Below are 22,354 nucleotides of genomic sequence, written 5' to 3'. Positions count from 1 at the left end.
GCCACCACATTGGCCTGCAGTATTTTGAAATAAATAAATAAATAAATAATTCACCCTTAATAGCCCGCAACCTATCAGAATGCACCGTATTGCAAAGGAATTCGCCCTCAATTCAGTGCAATCTACTCCAACGTAATCCACCATGGTCCGCCCTTGATCTAACGTTATGCAGCCGTAATCCAACGTCAACCACCTCTATTCGCCCCAATCCTACCTAATTCTCTCTAAGTACACTCCAATCTATGAAATATGCCGTTAATGCACGATAATTCACCGTGATCCGACTTAATCCACTTCAATCCAACCATGCATCCTCAATCCAACGCAATCCACCACTAACCGAACACACCCCACCCTTAATCCAATGTCTTGGGAGGCATGCGTGTTTCCGGCATATCAAAGAAGCGCTTGCTTGTACTGTAGGCGTTCCGGTGTGCCGTGTTGCCGTAGTCCTTGGCACGGCGGCGGCGGAATGCTTTCGGGCGCGGCTAGCAGGTTCGGAGGGTTTCTGCTATGTGAGCCTAGTAACGACACTCGCATTGCCTTACATTTCGCCTCAAAGGAAAACGGAACATCAGACAGGACGGGCGTTGACACCAACAAAGTGGTGGCGCTTTGCTTGCCACTCCTATGCGCCAGTGCAGGGAGGGAGGCAAGCGCGCAGACGAGCCCTCTTTACAACTGAACGTCAGCTGCGTAACAGGTGAACGCCGCACTTGAAATTTATCAAGCGGGTGAAGCGGCCGTAGGAGGGTGAGGGTGAAGTTTCTCGTTATTCGATGTACTCTCACAGCGGGCGCCCGATGTAAGGGCTTTAGACCCGTGATGCAGCAGCGCCGTGGTGTGGCCCTGCAGCCGCTTGCTGCGCCCGGAGGTGTGGGCCGCGTGTTTTTGATCGCGATTGCACTTTTCATGAGGACGCTATGGAATAAAAAAAAGTTAACAGTAGCCCTTGTCCGCTGTTCACGCTTTCTTTCGTGCCACGTCTTTTTCTTTTGCGATCCTAAATCATGTTATATATGCACCAACTATGCCTTCTAAACGTCCTTTTAAAAACCAACTTTTACCGCAAAGTTGATGGCACATATGTCGAAACGGGTGCCATGCACGGAATTCGTGGATGAGACCGCTATAATAGCTATAATTATAAATAGCTGTAATTCGCAAATTATTAGATGTGCTGTAAATAAACTAGCCAGAAGCGAAATTAGTGAAACAGTTAACCAAATCCACATCTGGTCGCTCCTAGATGTCGTGTCAGCCTGGTCGAGTAATTTGGTTCAAGGGTAGAATTGTGCTATCAGCCAAAATTATCTATCTTTAAATAATTGTACAGCTAACACAATGACTATGTTCTCAAGATGATTCCCCTTTGTATGTGTGCCGTAAATTAACATCGCGAAATAAAACAAAGTACCTGTAAGTTAAGCAAGTCTACGCGATAGGAATTCAATTAACACGCACGGATTGTTTCGCCAGAAATGCAAGCTTTTTGTTGCAGCCCTGAAGGCATCGTCTCTAACGTTTTTGAAGTTTGGCTAATATATATATATATATATATATATATATATATATATATATATATATATATATATATATATATCAACAGCAAATATCACCCATGATGGAATATTTTGAATTCTCTCTTCCTGCGAGTCACCGACACATACAGTTCTGAATGGAACAATACACAGTTGAAAGGGAATTTTATACACTCACAGTAAAGCGATGTCGGGTAGATAAGCACACATTGAAAAATTATTGAAAAAAGAACGAAGCTTTATTTTGCTGTCAACTAAGGCATCTGGAAGAGGGAAATTTGTTTCTAGGAAACAAAACGGCATGTGTATTTAATGAAATACGCAAAATTCCCCTCATTCATTCTGCTACGGGCTTCGGAAGAAGCTCCCACACTACGTGAAGCATGTCCTCCGAGACGTACCCTTCACGTTCAAGATTATTTAGGCTAAATGAAGTGGATGTGGCGTAAGCGCGATCGTTGTCTATTTCTCCGGGTCTTCCAAAGAACTCAAGGCTACTGTTAGTGTTCCACACCTTCTGGCACTGTTTGCTGTGGGACGGATGCTTGACGGTCACCCGAATGATCTGACTGAAAGGCCACTGAAGAAATTCGTCGATCACACCCTTGTGCAGCTGAATACGAGGATACAGTAACACGTGATCTCCCGCTTTCTTGAAGTACACTCCTGGCGACACGTGATAGCCAGATAGGTATATATTTTTTTCCGAGCAAATATGATGGCCTTCAGAATATGCTCTGTTTTTCATTGCTTCGTATCCCTTAGCCATGAACTCATATCGGTTAATATTTATTGTGTGTAAGGCCAGCTCTTTATGCAATGTGCTATCTCCTCCTTTCTTTTCAGTGTCCTTCACTCCACCAATACCAGCAACGCTTCCCACACAGTTTATGGCGAATGTCCTTGCGGTGTCCTGCAACACTTCCTTCAGCTCTTTTATTGAATCCGTTAAGGTGCCTAAAAGCACACGTGTCTCTTCGCTGTGGTCAATCAATCTTTTCTCGACTTCTCTAACTGAAGATAACGTAACTGTACATTGTGAAGTAAGGTGATCCAACGAACTGTTTCCACTTGGCCTTTGTAGCAGTGCTTCTTTGACCGTGTTTATGCAATGTGATATATCATTTAGCCGGTCATTTTGGACAGTGTGACCATTAATAACTTCATCTAGCCTGTGCTTTATGTCAGAAACTCCCACGTCTAAGCTTTCATTCCGAGCCATCATCATCGCTTTTTCTTCACTGTGTGACTTTTCTACAACACCGGACGTCAGAGACACCGCGTAGTCTCGGCATTTGCTCTGTAAATGCGCGGACACATTACTACGCAGCACCAGCTTTGAACATTTAGGGCACGATGTAGCGTGGTGCTCACAGTCACTGCAAAAATGCTTGTTCAACTCTGATGCAGGCAAAACAACGTCGCAGCCGCGTTCTTCATTCCAACATTTTATCTGAAAGGAAAGAAAGAAAAAGCGTTTAAGCAATTTTCCATAGGATCTTTATATTATTTTCCATTCTAACATATTCCATGTTATATAGTACCTTCGAACTTCCTGTCACACGAGCACTAAATAATGTTCTTTTAAGATGTTGACCATACTGCAGACAGAAATGGTTCGGAAGAAATAAGAAATGCGGCAGCGACAACCTCATTTGAGTGCGACATTACATGAACTATTGCTGTTTGGCTTAAAGAAGGATTTTCACTAATCGTGTTAATTTTTTTGCGGAAAACGCTTACGTAGAGCGATGCGTATACTACGAAGGTAACAGGCTGCACGGAATAAATATTTCAATTCAGATAATTACACTCAAATGGCGCTATTGACCCAAGGACGCACAGATACCTCAGAACACAAGCGGGCCACCAATCGAATTGCTATTTCAAGAACTCTAGCCTTTATATATCCATCCCTGTATTGACCTGCGCATACGAAGGCATGCACATGGCAGTCATTCTCCGTCATGCAAAATGTGTATTTATTTTTCTGATTCCACCAAAGACATATTACGAAGCTACCGTCAACAGGCTACAGGCTACAGTTTCTATTATACATAATGCCTGTATAATTTCTCTCTCTAGATTTGAGTTTCCCTGGAAACATCGTCTTCTAAAACATGGGAGTGCACGCGCTCTTATTCTAATGGGCTCGCTAAATACCTTTCATGCCCATTCTTCACGTTATTGCAGTACTAACGTGCTGGATCATTGAAACACTGTTCCGTTTGTCCTACAGACACCTAAGCACAGCTAAGTCGTATCTGGGAAATGACGTTCTCCGTACGGTCTGTAAACCTTGTTTTACAATAGGTGGTGCACTGGGGTCTATCGTGTTCTTCCACTCGACTACACACAGTACACAGCTTGCAAGGGGCACTGGAATGTAAATTCTCATTATAACTGTTGAATACTTTTTTCAAGTTGTGCGATAAGATCACTGCACTGGTCTCTTGTGGCTTTCTTCGCGTGCTGGTTCGCAACCTATGCCTTTTTCTTTTTGCTAGATGGTTTCACATACTCAAGTGATAAGACAACGGGGAAAAGCCGCTCCCGACAACCATGCTGTCCAAATTAAAGAAAGAAGGCATTGCTCGATCTCGCGCTCGCAGGGGTGCTTCAATGCATCCCTTATACAGGTCGCCGCTATGATCATCTTAATCAGTGCAGAGCGTGTTCTGTTAAAATAAATACTGGCGACGACAGTATACCGACACGGACAAGCCCAAACGTTCAACAGAATTTTATTTCGGTCAGAGGCGTAAATATAAAGAGTCTACTACACATTCGCAATGAAGCAACAAAGATACGTGCTCACCTGGTCTCAATGGTTTTCTTTTGGTTTGTTGCTTCATTGCACATGAGCCGTGAACTCCTTATAATAATGCCTCTGACTCAAGAAAAGATTTAGTTGAAACTCTGTGCTTGTCCGTGTCGATATCTTCTCGTGATACAGCTCCGCACACACTGCATCGAGGAGCTTCCCAGTGCGGTGTTTCAAATCCGACGGTATCTAATGTCTCTCTAATTGGACTGGAGAGGTGCATTCTCACGGCGGTTGAAATCTCTTTATGTACCGATGACATCCGAATATGGCGCTGGGGTAGCAACAGGTGCGTCTTACGAACAAGTTTCCAGAAAGCTATGAATTCCATTAAAACATTTCTATTCGCGCGAAGTCTAACGATGTCGCCAGAAAAGCGTGCCGCCCTTGCAGCCGAAAGCACACGCCTATCGATTCCAGTTCTTCTGCAGCAGGAGTTTCTTCGAGTACACATGCGCTTTGCTGCCACAGTTTCGGGTTACTCGCTTGCTTCACGTAGCAGTACTGTGGTGCTGAGCTTGGTCTCGCTGAATTGTCAAAGCCCTTCGATGCCGACAGAACCAACGTGTAAAAGTCCTTCGTGGTCCAATGTCACTTTCGTGCCTAGGTTCAAGAGCGAGACAAAGGTAGCACAAAAGAGATACGTAACGTTTTCGTAGCGTTTATCCAAGACGATAAGAACGGGTTAAAGAAGACACGAATGAGAGAACTTCGGCGGGAAAACGTCGTATATCTCTGCTAATGTCCGGCTTAATTGCTTTCTTGAGACGATCTAGAACAGGTCTGCAAGACGTATTCGAAAAGCTGGTCTAGAAATAGGATTGGGAAAGACACAAGTAATCCCTTTGCCAAAACTATTCGTAACCAATTTCTAAACGTTTTTAGGACGTTATCAAAAAGCTGGTCTAGAAGCGGTCTTGAAAGGTTTACGATCATCTGAAGCTAACTTTCGCGGGTGACGGGCGCGATCAGGCATCGTTGTTCAAAACACCCGTTTAGTTTCGCCTCACGCGACTGGCCTATGCCGCGCAGATGTCGTCAGCCGCACGGCCTAGGCCAATCGCGTGAGGTGAAACTGATCGGGCGTTTCGAACAACCATCTCCAATCGCGCCCTAGATGAGTAGAAGCGTCGGTGTCGACTGTAAGAGCCATGGCGCAGTGCCAAGCACTGTTCCCCGCATGGCCGGCGCATCCTCGACCAAGTCGCACGAAAATGAGCCTGTTAGAAATAATAAATCCTTAATACCGCCTTTAGTAATCTAAGATGCTTACACCCACAATGGGAATGACATCCTGCAAAGAACAAATGGCCACGTCTTGGCAGGTGGCCAGACCAAGCCCTTATATGCCAAGAGTGCATGAAATGAGAACATTGTGACAAAGCAAAAACACTTTATTAAAATGTAATGCTTATGCAAGGTTCGAACAAACTGTGTGAGAAATGCAAATAGAAGTAAAAGTATATCAACAATGGCAAAAGTCGCAGAAAGAATTCGTAATGAACTCGAAAGTGAACATTCACTAGTACATAAACAAAATTCCAAGTACACATACAAAATTGAACAGAAAAATCTGGAGTGTACTAAAGTGTCTAATTTATCATAGTAAAGTGCACGTGCTATTAGATGGACTAGAGTTATGCAGAAGTGACATCGGAGCGAATGGAAGAAGTAGACTGAAAAATGCAAGAGTATGAATCGGATGGTAAGTGCCTCCAAGCGATGTTACCAATCAGCTAGAAGCTTGAAAAGAGCACAAAAAGAAATACCACGGCATACCATCATAAAACAATCCTGTGACAAAAATTAAAAAAATGCGAACAATGCAAAATTGGGAATATTGCCTTTAGGATATATCAAAGAAGGTAATGGCGAGAAAAAATAACCATACAACAAAAAAGCAATAAAGTGAAATTAGTACAGAATACCTAAACGGGGGATTCAGTGTAACAAGTGAACGCTACTGTAGTACAGCGAACGATGAGACAGTAATGCTGCATCTTGCCACTCCAGAACGTGAGAAATGAATACGCAAGCCTCATATTAGAAACCTACATAAACATGGAAATAAACTGGAATGCACTGGAAGCTGCATTTGTGTAACAAAGGAAGCAATGGTCATAATAAATCGTAAGTGTTTTATCTAAAAAGCCCTTTACAAGAGGCAAAGTTGTACCTCTCTGGCAAAAACAAAGTTGCAACGAATAATTTGCAAACAAGCAAATACATTAATTAGCACACTGACATGTCACACTTTGCGCACATCTCCAGTCTCCTAAAGTAAAGAAAAGCACTCTGAATGAGAAAAAACGTTTAACACATGTAGCCCAGAGCAAATTGTTTGCCAGTTCGCTCAAACTTTCACATCCAAAAACAATTGCCAAAAAGTCCACGCACAGTTCCACTGATGTTTACCAAGTCACCCCCACTTTCACGTCCAAAAATATTTGGCACACCGTCCAGGCAGAGCTTCATAGATAAACAGCTTGAGAGCACCCTACTGATTATTGTGCAGTCCCGCTGCTGGAAATAGAACTGCCGCACATGCTGGTAGTGGTTTCAATGTAGACACACTTGCTGCCCTGGACAGGTATGCCCAGATGTCTGCGCTGGTGCTCCATTTTGTCGAAGTAGGCACATTGATGCAGTACGCTGGTAATTGAAATGTTTTGAATGCACAAGTATTGGCTTCACGAGAAAGACTTGCCCACATACCACCACTGGCATATATATGCACTTGCTCTTCACTCAGTAGCATTGAACTTAAAGTGTTCCCTATGTGGGAGCCATGTGTAAAACCGGTGTCACACGACCACTCTCGATCGCGATCAAGCCCGATCCGGATCGAAATTATCAAAGCGACTGGCTCACTCTCGTAGCTTGCGCAGAGGAGCCAATTAAGGCCGAGAAATTCGATTTCTAACAGACTGGATAGCGGCTAAAAAAGCCTCGTGTGAAACCGGTATCAAATAATGCACAGACGTACGCGAGGAAAATGTGCTGCACAAGGACAAAGAACTGCGACATGCCCTGTTGTGCGAAGCGCGCGAACAGAACACATGTATATATAAATATATATATATATATATATATATAAACTGCGAGAGCGCTTCGCGAACTCCATGCGCACACATGGCACCCGCACGAACTCGGCAGGCCGCCGACGAAGTAAAGCGCGAAGGCGCACAGCGTACATTGCGACACATGTCCCAAACTGCAAACAATCGTACTACCTAAAGCATACAAGTTATTTTACACCAAGGGCATACTCGACTCACGTACGGAGTATCCACAAGCGAGTTATGCAGCGTACATGCTGTATCCATTCGCCAAATAGTAAGATTGATAACAAGCACAAAGCTACAAGGGACTCAATACATTGCTACCATTTGAGGTGTCAAATAAAATCGAATTTGGCCGTTTCATATATTGGACACAATATATGGACACATCTGGTACCCGGTAATACCATGAAATACCCATCACGTGGGTAAAGGGGGGAAAACGCAATCGAGAACCTGAAGCGCAAACGATAAAAGCATGGTATGGTGCACGCAAAATTCTGTCAGTGCGCTGTAGCGCGAGGGAAGAAAATAGGGCGAGCACTTGACCTCACCTTTTGGGATACCGCACTAGTACTGAATAATAAAATAAAGCCTGTTTGAACCTGTTCCCTTGTCTGCAACACTCTTGCTTAACGGGAGACTAAAATACCACAATGACGGCTCTGTTGCGGAGATCGGCAAGGTGCGCAGACAGAAATTCTTCGCATTCTACAAGTGCTTTCTTGTTAGGATCACGCATAGCGGCCAATCCCGACGCTAGGGACACACAGGCACGATTTCGTCCCTCTAACTTTCGTCCTTATACTGCCCTTAACGCCTTAATTTCAGCGTCAGTGAAAAGGCGCCTCACATAACATGACAATAAACTTGAAGAGCTGATTAGTGCCCTCCACTCCGCGCCCTCCAATTGAAAACACTACTGATTTCCAAATTAAACTACACAAACAGATCGCACAACCCAAACTAACAAACTAACCGAACTGCACATTCAGAACAGCCGCTATCATCCACAGCGCAATGCAAGTGCGATAACGCTATTATGCCCGGCTCAAACAGATCGCACAACCCAAACTAATCACAGAATGTCGTTTTCTTGACAGCAAAGCACTGCAACACTTACATGACAAAGGGCAGCGGCAGCACATTCAGAACAGTCGCAAACAGACTATACTGCCATGCGAGTGCGATAACGCAACTATGCCCGGCTTCACGAATAACGTGGCCGCCTTGGTCACATACCAATTGAAAACACTACTGATTACCAAATTAAAACCACACAAACATATCGCACAACCCAAACTGATCACAGAATATCGTTTTCTTGACAGCACAACACTGCAACACTTACATAGCAAAGGGCAGCGGCAGCACATTCAGAACAGCCGCAAACACACCACAGCGCAATGCGAGTGCGGTGACGCGACGACGCCATGACGACGCGACTATGCCCGGCTCGCCCGGCTGCCCGGCATCACGAATCACGTGGCCACATTGGTCACATGATTTGACGACGGTATCGCCACCTTGCGCAAGGTTGGATCGCGCTGATGGGTTGTTGAATATTGTAGAAGCCGCTAAAGAGGCGGACGCGCCGTGGCGTGGCGATGGCGCCTTGAGTCGTTTACATCACGACGGACGCGCCTACATCATCTAACGTTGGTGCGCAGAATTCCTTCGAGTGTTACCAAATCCTCCCTCTATCAGTCACCGCCCTTCAGCTGCAGCCACTGAACTAGCTGCACTGTGGGACGATTTTATTTGCGTCATAGAGCAGACAGATTGAGTCTACGGCAACCTTCACCGACTCAAGAGCAGCCCTGCGGTTCCAGAAGTCGCCACGCATGCACGAACCTCGCAATAGACATGAGACGCCTATGCAATAAAGCTTGCTAACTGCACCACATCGTTGTGCTGCCGTGGCTACCATCCCACTGCGAAATACAAAGCAGCGTCCAAGCTGGCCTTGGTGGCAAATGTGGACAGGACGCTTCGAGAGAAATGGTCCAGATGCCTCTCTCGATTAAAGATGCGGCGACACTGGTATTTGCATGCGCTTGGCGTCTCCAGCGATCCCTCTCAACAGATGCAAGCTACCAACACGGAGATTAATTTAGAAGGCCTCGTATTTTTAATGTGCACTTGCTCCCATTGAAACGCCGCCACCGCTGCAGCAAAGCCACTAAGCGACCACGGCGGGTGGTTGGCGGTAGTGCGGCTGCCGGTGAGGCCAGAGCGTAGCCATTGCGGCCATGCCTCTGCTACCATTAGGCCACATCCGTGTGTGACTGCTGTGTTCGGTGGCAGCGCATTGAAGTGTGTACACGCTAAAGACAATTCTGCATCCTTTGCAGCCATCCAAAGCAGCGGCCGAGATAATCAGCGCTACAGGCAAGATCTACGACCGTCACGATTCTACCACGTGACGAAGATAGCTGGGGGCGTCGCTGTACCTTCCCGACGGCGGAAGGTTAAAATACGGTCCCCCTGAGCCCAGGCGTCCAGTTCGGCGGCAGCGCGTTGAAGTGTGCACACGCTTAAGACAATTCTGCATCCTTTGCAGCCATCTCAAGAAGCGGCCGAGACAATAAGCGCTACAGGCAAGATCCAAGGTAAATATACCTGGTAGCGAAGCTTCCATAGGAGCCCATACATTCAATACATGGCGGTCCATCGGCGGTCCATGGGGCTTAGCGCCATCTGTATGTGGTGGGAACACTTCCGGCGGAAGAAAAAATAATGTGACGCCATGTCCGTTAAAAGCAGAAGTGACGTCATTTTGTTTTCGAAGGCGCGAAATTTGTTTTGTTGTTCTTCCTTCGGAGCTATATATTCAAATGCCCCGCCATTCGATTTGATGGGCGTTTCGAGTTTTCAGCGTGGAAAGCCATGCAGGAAAAGGCCAGCCGTACGGTTGTCGAAATCGCATCCCTGCACAGAACATACTTTTTTTGGAGGCCGACGAAAGCTTTAGGTGTAGAGTGCTGATCCTATTGCTGGATGCCAAGCCCGCCGGGCAGCGCAGTCGCACGAAAACAACTATACAATTATCTGGCGGTCGTAACTCACTACTTTTGACTGAACAGATAAAGAAGCAATGAAGCTACCCGAGTGACCAAATTCAGACAAACTTCGACAAGCAAGAAAGCACAAACTGTGAGGGGGGCGTATTTCAACAGGTGATACGAGTGCGCCTTTCTGCGCATTTCAAGACATGCATTGCATTGCGAGTGATAGTGGCGTCAACGCCCCCTTTAGCGATGGGCGCTGAAAAGAAATGCATTTATTAATAATAATAAAATTAAACTTGCATTTTGTTAACTCGTCACGAATATATAAAATTGACTAGGAACATTATTTTCGTTGAATGAATCTAACTGTGTCTCGTTTGAATGAAAAAAACGCGTTTTTCTTTCCCAATGTTTGTTCCCTCCAAACCTAGTCGCGCTTCAATCGCTGCTCCCATAACCCCCCATGCTGATGTCGGTGACAATCTGTACTGAACCGCTTTTCGCCCGAAGCTTCGCGACCTATTTGAATCGACCTTGCAAGATCTGCGACCATCAAGGCTCTACCACGTGACGAAGATAGCTGGGGTCGTCGCTGTACCTTCCCGACGGCGGACGGCTTAAATACGGTCCCCCTGAGCCCAGGCGTCCAGTTCGGCGGCAGCGCATTGAAGTGTGCACACGCTAAAGACAATTCTGCATCCTTTGCAGGTGAGAAATAATGTCTATTTGCTTTGAAATCGTCTTTGCAACTCTGCGCTGCTGCCGAACACGCCTGTTGTCGTTGTCCTTTTTTTTTGTATGAAAGTGATTGGATTGATACCTGTACTATCGTACAATGACGCCGGGGAAAGGGAAAGAAGGGGAAAGTGATGTTGCAGGCTTGTTTGCACAATTTAAGCGGGAAATGCGTGCTGAACTCAGGGACCTGAGAAAGTTTGTTCAGCACTGCAGTGACACGTGTGACGATGTCAAAGACGTGACCCGGGATCTAAAGGCACTAAGAGATGAATTAAAAAGCTTGGTGTCTGAGAATCAAAAACTAAAAGCTGAAAACAAGCAGTTATCTCTGAAATTACAAGAGTTGGAACAATATCAAACAAGTAAGAACCTTGAAATAAAGGGTGCTCGGGACGAGTGCGACTCTTTAGTAGCCATTCGAAAAATCTGTGAAATAGAGAGGCAGTCGATGAGAGGGACATTGATATATTACATAGAGTTCCAACTGCGAACTCCACAATCAAGAACATTGTTCGTTCTGCGAGGCGTGCTAACAGAGACTCGATATTAGCCAAGGCTAAGAAAATGAGAATTGGCGCAAAAGACGTTGGCCTGGTTGGTGTTAACAGTGCAATTTTCGTCAATGAACATTTGACACGCCACAACAAGCAGTTACTTGGAGCAACAGTGGCAAAGAAGAAAGAGCTCAAATGGAAGTTTGTGTGGACAGCAGGTGGCAAGATCCTAGCAAGGAAAGACGAAGATAGTCCTGTCCTGTGAATAACTTCTTCCGATGACCTTGCCAAAGTTAACTAAAGATTGTATCAGCTAATTATAAGCTTGCTTTCTCTTTACTGTAGATGAGTACGTGTGATGTATACACAGCAGAAGTATTTAACACCGCATTTAAGACCAAGCAAAGTAACTTCTCTCTGATTCATTTCAACATTAGAAGCATAAAAAACAAGCTTGACAGCCTACAAATTTTCTTGGAGTCTCTAGTTCTGAGATTTGAAGTCATTGTTCTTACGGAGACTTGGCTGACGATTACTGATGATACACCCGTCATTAATAATTACACCTGCATACGCTTGGACCGCGTAGGGAAAAGAGGAGGGGGTGTGGCGGTATATATCAGCCATAGCTATGCTTACACCATTATTGAGGAGTACACAATTAGAAATGTAAATGTTGAATGCTTAGTTATAAAAACATCTCAATTTCAGCTTGCTGCCATATATAGGCAGGCAGCTGGTTCTAAATGCGAGTTCTTAAATTTTCTTGAGCAATTGATGCAGGTTTTTCAGACAAGCAAGTTACCTTTTTTGTTGGTGGTGATATATAGAGAGATGCAAATGAGAGAAAGGCAGGGATGTTAACCAGACTTAAAACCTCCGGTTTGCTACCCTGCACTATGGGAAGGGAAAGGGGAAGTAATGACGGAAAGAAGAGCGTGACAAAAATAAAAGCGTGAGAAAAAAATATGAAAAGGGATGAAATGGGTCCTTATAGTCTTTCTAATAGGCCACTGTCACGTAGAAAAGTCAACAAAGCCTTGACCGACTTTTGCTGCGACGACAGTTCACGTCGGCATTCCAAAACTAACTGTTCTGAAAGTGGCCTGTCGTCAAGGCGTGCCAACGTGGTCGCTAGTGACAGCCGGTGCGCGCTGTATTGAGGACAATGACAGAGCACGTGTTCGATGGTCTCCTCGCCGCCGCAGTGTCTGCAAGCCGCGCTGTCGTCCATACCGACTCGGAAGGCGAAGGATCTTGTGTAGGCGACACCAAGCCACAGTCGGCAAAGTACTGCTGTTTCTAGTCGAGAGAGTCCAGATGGGGGTCGAAGTCGAAGGGATGGGTCCAGTCGCTGTAGACGTGTATGCTGTAAGCTTGGTGTGTTCCATAAAGTTTTGATGGATTCATTTGCAAGCACACGAATTTTCGTTGCAGCGTCTGTTCTTGAGAATGGAATGGAGTCTTGCAAGCCCTTCTCATGTGCAGATCGTGCTGCTGCGTCGGCAAGTTCATTGCCCATTATGCCACAGTGGCTTGGAATCCAGTGCAACGTGATGTCGTGTCCTTGCTCGACGAGGTGGTGAAGCAGCAGTCTGATTTCTAGAACTAGTTGTTCGTGGGGTCCTCGGCGTAAGGCAGAAACCAAACAATGAAGTGCAGCCTTGGAGTCAGTGAACACGCTCCATTTCTTGGGTAGTTCTTCAGAAATTACACGAAGTGCATAACGAAGAGCAGCAAGCTCCGCGGCAGTCGATGTAGTCTGGTGAGAGAGTCGAATCTTTATGGTGGAAGGTTTTGCAGGAAAGATCACCGATCCTGCACACCCATTCACCGTGGTTGAAGCGTCAGTATACAGATGATGATGATCGTTGTACGTCTCGTACAGCAAGAGCAGTGAAAGCTGCTTGAGGGCTGGAGACGAGAGTTGGGCTTTTGTTCGTATGCCTGGTACGATAAGTCGAACCTTTGCTAGAGCCAAGCACCATGGTGGAAACGGAACTTTCGCTGGAGCTGTATAACCTGATGGAAGGTATGCACAATAGGGCAGGACAGTTTCACAAAAGGAAGCACATGGTCGATCCTCTGGCAGTGAGGCTAGATGATGGGCAGGGGCTCGAGCAAGGTGTCCTACGTGTGCTCTGAGTGCTTCCATGACTATATGGGTCTTGGCTGGGAAATCGTGTGCAATCGCAATGGTTTCAGCCGTTGACAAACACCGCGGCAATCCAAGACACACTCTTAGCGCCTGGGCCTGGACGCTTTCGAGTGTATGGATATTCCTTCTGCAGGTTTTGGTCAGCACAGGCAAGCTGTATCGCAAATACCCAAGAAAGAGCGTCCTGTACAGTTGCATCATTGCATGTACTGAAGTACCCCAGACATTTCCTCCAAGAAACTTTTTGAAGCCTGGCGCTTTTTGAAGCCTGGCGCGCACTTGCGGCCGTGTCACACCAGATGCCCACATGCAGATGTCATCGGCATACATTGAAATTTTAACTGTGTTCGGAAGTCGTTCCACGAGACCAATGAGTACAAGGTTGAAAAGCGCAGGACTCAAGACACCACCTTGTGGAACTCCATGGTGCGTATAATATTCCGAGGTTGGGCCAGCTTCAGTGTTAAGAAATAGAGACCGCCTATGTAAATAACTGCGAGTCCAACGATATAATGGACCGCCTAGGCCCACCGATTCCAATGCTTCAAGTATGGCGTCATGAAGAACGTTGTCGTAGGCTCCCTTTATATCTAAGAACATTGCGGCAGATAACCTCTTACACGTTTTTTGGTGTTGAACATAGGTTACCAGATCGATAACGTTGTCGATAGAACATCGGTGACGTCGAAAACCAGCCATGGCGTCTGGGTAGATTTCGTAATGTTCAAGATACCACTCAAGTCTGGCGAGGATCATTCGCTCCATTACCTTCCCAACGCAACTTGCCAGCGCAATCGGTCGGTATGAAGTAATCTCTAAGGCAGACTTGCCAGGCTTAAGATGCGGTACAAGGCGGCTGAGCTTCCAATCTTGAGGAACTTTGCCCTCTTGCCAGGACTCGTTATAGATATGAAGGAGTGCACTTCGTGCCCGTTCACCAAGGTGACATAGCATGCGGTAAGATATGTCATCCGGACCAGGCGACGACGACCGATTACAGAGGGCGAGCGCCGCGTCAAGCTCTTGCGTCGTGAAAGGCAGATCCATGCGTGAATCTCGTGAATCTAGAATACGGTTCAATGTAAGCGAACCTGTGCGAGTTGGCTGGCCCGCAATCATAGCACAGAAGTCTTCCGCCACATCAATCTCTTGGCGCTGGAATAATGCTAGGGCCTTAAACGGGAAACGCTGTTCCGGAACAGAACGTAGACCTCGCACAGTTCTCCATATTTGATATAGCGGTTTGCGGGGATCTAGCGACGCACAAAATTTCGACCAACGCTGAGCCTCTAGTTTATCCATGCGCCGTTGTATCTTCTTTTGCATTCGCCTGGCTGTTCTGAGACCCTGAATTGACTTAGTGCGTCGATATCTCCTTTCGGCACGACGGCGAATCACACGAAGCCGCTCCAATTCCAGGTCGAATTCAGAATACCTTGGAGAACACGTAAGTGTGCGCGTGGCCGTCTGTGCCGTTTTCTTAATAGCTTGTTGAAGTCCACAAGAGAGGCCTTTGTGACAAGCGTCCTCAATCTGGGATTTAAAGACAGACCAATCTATTCTTCGTATCGTGGTGAACGTATACGTGTTAGACATTCCCTTGATCTTGAGGTAAGTTGGGATGTGGTCACTTCCGTGCGTTTCAATGTCCCAAAACCACTTAACATGTCTGGCGAGGCGGTGGGAGACGAAAGTCAAATCGAGGCAGCTGCTGTACGTTATTCCCCGCAGAAATGTTGGACTCGCGTCATTCAGCAGGTAGAGACCATTGTTGGAAGCTAATGAAGCTAGTCGTCTTCCCGTCGCGTTAACCTTTGAGCTTCCCCAAATGGTATGGTGAGCGTTGAAATCCCCAGTGATAATCCATGGACCAGGTTGTGTTTTCAAGATGTCTTCTAGTCTTTTGGTGTCAAATCGACTTGATGGAGACAGATACACCCCCAAGAGTGCAAAGGTGACTTTCCTATTTTTAACAGTCATGCACACATACTGATTGTCGTCATGATGTTGCACCGGTTGGACGACGTAAGTGAGTTCACGGCGAATAAACACGACCACCTTGCTACTTTTGATGTCGCTTGATGAGGATATTGTCTCGTAGCCGGATAGTCTCATTGGATGGGATAATCTTGGTTCACAGATGACAATGATTGGAAAGCGGTTAGTGAGAACAAATTGACGAAAATCGGCGATGCGACATCTTAGACCTCTCGCGTTCCACTGAAGGATCGACGCTTCTCTGACCTCCTTACGAAATGACTTGTGATTGTCAGTCATGGCTTCACTCAAGGCTTGCTAGGACGGGGCTCAGCGCGTCGAGCACTTGTAGTCAACTACAAGCAGATGGAGTGTCAATGCTTGTCAGCATGGCCCTGATGACATTCACAATGGATCGCAGCACCGGGATCATTTGGCAGTCGACTGTTGAAGCCTCACCGACAGAAGCGGGCTTCGATGGGAGCATCAAGCGTGGAGGCTCCTTAGAAGACTGAGAGCTTGCAAGCGCCGGCCACTCATCCACGGGGGCAGCAGTTCCCCTCTGAGGCCTCCTTGCGCTCTCGGGCGTTCCATATGAAGATGATGGCGTTGGCGCAAGCGGCGCACGAGCTCCACCCTGTCTTGAGCGTTTCCGTCGATGACGACGTCGACGCCGGATCTTTCCTGAGGCTTCTCTATGGGTTGAGTTATCCCTCACCATTTGCTTCAGAACTTCGAACTCTTTTTTGATTCTTGGGCATTCTTTAGACGTCGCTTCATGGCTGCCTTCACAGGTGCCACACCTTAAGTTTGTGGCACGGCACACATCTACTGTGTGTGACTCCGCGCACCAGGGGCATATTGGGGAGTTTGTGCAGGCGCCCTTAACATGTCCGATCTTAAAGCACTTGTGGCATTGAAGCGGCTTTGGGATAAACCGTCGTACGACATGCCGGAAGTGACCGACCTTTACGTGCGAAGGGATGGAATCCCCCTTGAACACAATCTTCACACAACGGCTGTTGCCAAGTCGGCATACGTGCGTGGTGACCATTCCTTCGTATGTCGGTTTGATCAGAATTGGCAGGTCCGAGTTCGAAATAGCCAAGTCAACATCGTAGATCACACCTGCAGTGCAGGCCCCATCCATAGGTATGACCAATCGTAGTTTTATGTTGCCCAAATCTGTTATCTGTCGCAGCGTCTCCAGCGTGGTTCCACGAGTTGTGTCGACAGCTAGAACATTCTTTCCTGTGTTCAGCCGGACTTCCTTGATTTCGTTAGGCGGCTTTCCCTCAAAAAAAACAGAGAGAGCTTGCCTGTTCAATACTCGAAGGTTGACAGAAGAATCCACTGGCATGAAGAGGATGGTGTGCGGCCAGCGTTCACTACCTGCCTGCATGGTTGACGTACTCGCTGGTGACGACGCCTTGATAAGCCTCCTTTTAGCCCTTCGGCTCCTCACCGACACGAAGCTGTCATCAGGTGAGTCGTCACCTGTGATTGAGTAGACCTCTGTGTCTTCGCTGGTGCTGGACCAGGTGCCTCGTTTCCTTGAGGAACTTGTTAATGTAGTGATCTTGCCAGACGGGCCGGCAGTAGGCTCTGCATCCATGGCCACAGGAGTAGGAGTCTCTCTTGAGCGGTCACTGGTGGTTGACCAGGTGCCTTGACTCATAGAAGAGATTGCCGTTGCAGACTTCTGGCAGCACGGGCCTGCGGAACGTTCCGCGTCCATCGCCTCAAGCCAGGACGCGGAAAATGCCCCAGAGACTGATGAAAATTTGACGGAAACTGGCTAGCTGGGACAGATGCGTTCTAGCACTGAGTAACTTCGTCTTCGTCAGCCGGTGGTGATATAAATATAAATACAGTTAGTAATGACCAGTACGTGATGAATTACAAGAGCCTGATTATGTCATACGGATGTGAAAATTTGATTTCGGTTCCCACACGCATTGGCCCTAAAACAGCTACAGCGATAGACATCTGTGTTACGAATATCAGTGTATCAGAAATAATAGGCGGAGTGATAGTTAGCGACATAAGTGATCATCTACCCGCGTTTTGTGTTACTGATCACTTCACACGCAGACATGTTGTAGTAAGCAAATATCGAGTGATAAATGACAAATCGCTTGAAAACTTTTTTTTGTTAGTGGAGGCCATAAATTGGACTAGCGGGTATGACTGCAGTGATCCTAAAGATGCTTACGAGCAATTCTTCAAGAAGTTAAAAGTAAGTTATGATGATGCGTTTCCTTTACAATGTGGCCTAAACAATAAGAAAGCAATAAGAAAACCTTGGATTAATCCTGCACTATACGGAAGAATAAGAGAAAAAAACAAAATGTATCACCCTTTTATTAGTACGCGCGATGTAAACCAATTTAAGGACTTCAAGAAGCTTCGAAATAAACTAACTTCAGATGTAAAGAAAGCAAAAGAAAATTATTATGAAAGTTTGTTTCTTCGCCATCGAACTAATGTAACAAAGATATGGGAAACAGCAAACATATTGGCAAGCAGAAACAATGCCATAACCAGCGTACAAGAGATTGAGATAAATGGAAACGCGATAGCTGGGCACTGTTTGGCAAACACATTCAATAAGTACTTTATACAGTCAGGAAAGGCAGAGAGCGGAATTGTAGGCAGTCAACAGCCAACAAGACACATCAGTTCTTATCAAATTCGTTTGTTTTGTATCACGTCTCCCCGCAAGAGACTGAAGAGTTACTTAATAGAATAAAAAATGGCGCCGCTGGTTATGATGAATTTAGGGCTGAGCCAGTAAAGTATGCTTCTAAGGTAATAAAAAACGTTCTCACCTATATTAACTTAATGTTCGATACTGGTATCTTCCTTGACCAACTGAATATAGCAAGGGTTGTTCCAATCCACAAATCCGGAGACAAAAACGCCCTTACAAATTATCGGCCAATATCGGTATTACCTGTTTTATCAAGTCATTGAGTGGGCAATTACTGATCGCATAACAAAGTTCTTAGAGAAATATAATATCATATCTATATCGTAATTCGGATTTCAAAAACACAAGTCAACTGAACAGGCACTACTTCGTGTAAAGGAGAAAATTATTCAAAGTATTCAAAATAAGGATTTTACTTTAGGTCTCTTTCTAGATTTGCGGAAAGCATTTGATTCGGTGAATCATTATATTCTACTTCTAAAACTGCAGTGTTATGGAATACGTGCCATGTCATTGAAATTAATAAACAGCTACCTTGAGAAACACTTCCAATTTACAGATGTTAATAATTATTCTTCGACGTCGTTAAATGTAACAAATGGAGTACCCCAAGGATCAGTATTAGGTCCTACCCTGTTTTTGTTATACATTAATGACATAACTCAGATTGACAACACCCTTGATATAGTAATGTTTGCGGACGATACTAACGTATTTTTTACTTCACGGACGAAACGTGAACTTCAAGAAAAGACTAATCATTATCTTCAAAACCTATCCAAATGGGTAAATGATAATTGTCTACAATTAAATGCCTCTAAAACTAAATACATCATTTTTCTTCTCTAAATAAACGCGACCAACGTGACATGCATATTACGTATAGAACCGAGATTATTCAGCAAACACCTGAGCAAAAATTCCTAGGCGTTTGGTTCCAAGAGTCTTTGGTACGGTCATGTCACGTCGACCATTTCATAGTCGATATAGCTCGATCAATAGGATGTATTACAAAGATTTCTACATTAATACCTCTTCGGCTAAAAAAAAACTCTTTATTATACTCTAGTATATTCTAAGATTGCCTACTGTTCGCTAGTATGGGGCGCCACCACTCAGCGCAACTATAATAGATTAACGGTACTACAAAAGCGCGTGCTACGTATTTTTGAAAATTATGCAGGAGATATCCGTGACTTACGTACCAGGGAGTTATTTCTGAAACACGACATGCTTATGGCCAATCAAATTTATGTCTATAAATTAGTGCAACATATACACACCACAAACATATACAAAAACAGTGATATGGTAGTTGAACATAAGTACGGGTTTAGGCAGCATAGGAGGACGCTTCCGAAGATGAGGACAAATTACGGGAAACAATCGGTAACGTATCAAGCTATACAGATTCTAAATAAACAGAAAAGACATACTAAATTGGGCAGCCAGCCGTGGTAAACTTAAAAGAATGTACAAAACGTTCCTTGTCAGAACAGCATGTGTATTGTAGACTGTTTTACATTACTTTCTACTATGTCCATGACATTCCTGATTTTCTTTTTTTTTATGTTTTTGTAAGCACAATGTACTGGTACATAATCGTTCTCTACATATCTGTAACATGATAAAGGGTCTACTAGCTATCTAACACATGAATCCTGTGTGACCTTTTCTATATGTATATCTATCTGCGTGATCTATGTACACATGTATGCATTTCATACTACTTATCTGATCTATTAGAAGTCACTTTTTTTCCTTCGTCGGCTGTAAATTGAGTGCAACTGTAATTTTAATATAATGTGCACCTTACTGTATATGTTATTGTACGCGTAAATGCTTTATGAACTGAACGGGGGCAGGGGCTTAGTCAGGCTATTTCAGCCATTAGGCTCTGTCTCCGCAGGAAATGCCCTGAAATAAACTGATTTTTTTTATTTTGACATCACAGAAGTGGGTCCAGGACCAATCCTCTGTGCGGCACGGAGAACTCCCGATTTGCGAGCGAAGCCGGACGGTTCTCCGCAAACAGGTTGCGTTGAGTCGCCGTGAAGCTAACATGGACGAAAATTAAAAACCCTCCCGTTCCGTCGTAAACTTGTAGACGCACATGCATGTTATTCACGGCTTCGTTATCACCGCTTGCGCTTACGATTAAGTACAAGATGGAGCAGGTATTCGCGATACTGATTTGGAAAGCACTGCGAGTCGAACGCACATGGTGCAAACCCACACAAGCCGACAGCCCCACGCTCCTGGCACCGCGCTTGAAACGTTAAACACTGTACTTGCATGTGGTTTATTAGAAAAGAACAGCAAATATTTCAGTGCAATTTAACAAATCAGTATGTCTATTGATGATTAAGACACGCAAACTAGCCTCCTTCGCCGTGAAAGACCAGTTGCTTAAAAAGAAGGTCGCAGAACAAGACAGACGAGAAAAAGCACAGGAAAACTGTAACATGCCTGCATTAAAGTAGACGATAAAAGCGAAAGTAGTGCACCCTATGCCGCACTAACGGATGCGAGTAAGCATACCCGAATAGAAGGGCAGTTCATAAATCAGTAGCGCTGCCGCATACTCGCTGCTGGCTCCGCTCAACATATCTGATTGCGCACGAGTTCCCATAGCTTTCAGTCAGTAGTGAGGCTTATAGCGATATAGAAGTAGGATACGATACATACAGACAACAGTGTCAAAGTATTTGCTTCTCCTCACGATTTCCCGCGTATGTAATATTTCCATATTTGCTTTCATCTACCTTACACGTGATTCATCAGCTCTAACAGCAAATCACCCCTATTTATAAAAAGAATGCCCATTTTACTTTCTAAATATATCCAATGCATTTTGCTAAAATGACCTGGATAAAACTGACACACGAATTCGCTCACTCCTGCTCTCTTACCTTGCGCCTCAGCAGGTTCTCCAACGGAAAGTCTCTCCACTCAGCGTCCTCTGGAAGAAACTGGTCACCGTCGAGTAGACAGGCGTGTCTGTCGTTGAGTAAGCACTGCTCGTAGCAGTTTTTGCAAAGCACGTCTCGACAGGGCAGAAAAACTGTCTTTCTGGGCAGCACACCACATGCGCCGCATATTCTGTTAGCGGGAACAGGCTCGACGAAATGCAAAGGTCTCCAGTCCAGTTCCTCGGTAAAACCGCACAGCGTGTACAGCTTGCCTTGAGAAGCCATGACGGACGGCGCATACGTCGACTGCGAAACGCCGTGCCAACGATTCTGCGGAAACATGGAAGTGTTACCTACGCGCTATATCCCGTCAGCTGTTGCCAAGGCAACGATCACTCTGGTTATGCTACGGCCAGTTGCTGACTGTTCAAGGCCAGGACGCCGCTCGCTCCGTCTCGCTCGGCGCCGGGCGCGCTCCTTCCCTTCGGGTATGCTTGGGGTGTGGGTGGCTCGAGCCGCACTTCTTGAAGGGTGTGTCGTCTCCTTTCTGCTGCCATGCCTCAACCACAGTTCCTTCTCATAAATCACGAGAGTCAATAAAATTTGGGGCTTGGATATCGCAAGCTATGTAGCGTTGAACGGGGCTACTGGTTTTACAGTGCATATACGCGCCGTGTCTGTCCATAAATTTTGCGTTAGAAGAATGTCTGCAAATTCAATACGCGAAGTTGTGTTCCATGCTTGGCTGAACACTTAGCATTCCCTTAGAATTTTGCTATGAGAGACATTGCATTTTACATGAAAGAAAAGTCTTGGTAATTGGCGTCAGCATGTTATCCGTGTTAAGGCCAGAATACAGGGAGCGAACTTTCACGACGAAGTTCGGGCGGCAGAAAATCAGCCGCAGCGCGACGCCGTATGTTC

General features: G+C 45.6%; 1 protein-coding gene across 1 annotated transcript; it reads right to left on the bottom strand.

The window, feature by feature from the left end:
• Window positions 1-1,764: 1,764 nt before the first annotated feature.
• Window positions 1,765-21,765, bottom strand: LOC142563077 (TNF receptor-associated factor 6-like). Its single transcript, XM_075673595.1, has 2 exons — window positions 21,431-21,765; window positions 1,765-2,994 (listed from the first exon to the last, which is right to left on the bottom strand). Exons 1-2 carry the CDS (start codon window positions 21,713-21,715, stop codon window positions 1,879-1,881), a joined length of 1,401 nt encoding a protein of 466 aa, XP_075529710.1. The 5' UTR covers window positions 21,716-21,765; the 3' UTR covers window positions 1,765-1,878.
• Between the last annotated feature and the right edge of the window lie 589 nt (window positions 21,766-22,354).

Source organism: Dermacentor variabilis, chromosome 11, assembly GCF_050947875.1.
Source record: "Dermacentor variabilis isolate Ectoservices chromosome 11, ASM5094787v1, whole genome shotgun sequence".
Classification (NCBI taxonomy): domain Eukaryota; kingdom Metazoa; phylum Arthropoda; class Arachnida; order Ixodida; family Ixodidae; genus Dermacentor; species Dermacentor variabilis.
The sequence above is the reverse complement of the archived record's forward strand: the minus strand, read 5'-3'. Positions and strand labels throughout refer to the sequence as shown.

Excerpts from the sequence above, each read along its gene's own strand:
- LOC142563077 (XM_075673595.1), bottom strand. The coding sequence starts at position 21,715 with ATGGCTTCTCAAGGCAAGCTGTACACGCTGTGCGGTTTTACCGAGGAA. Across the intron at positions 2,995-21,430 it reads AGAACCTGCTGAGGCGCAAG|ATAAAATGTTGGAATGAAGA; the intron begins GTAAGAGAGCAG and ends CTTTCCTTTCAG.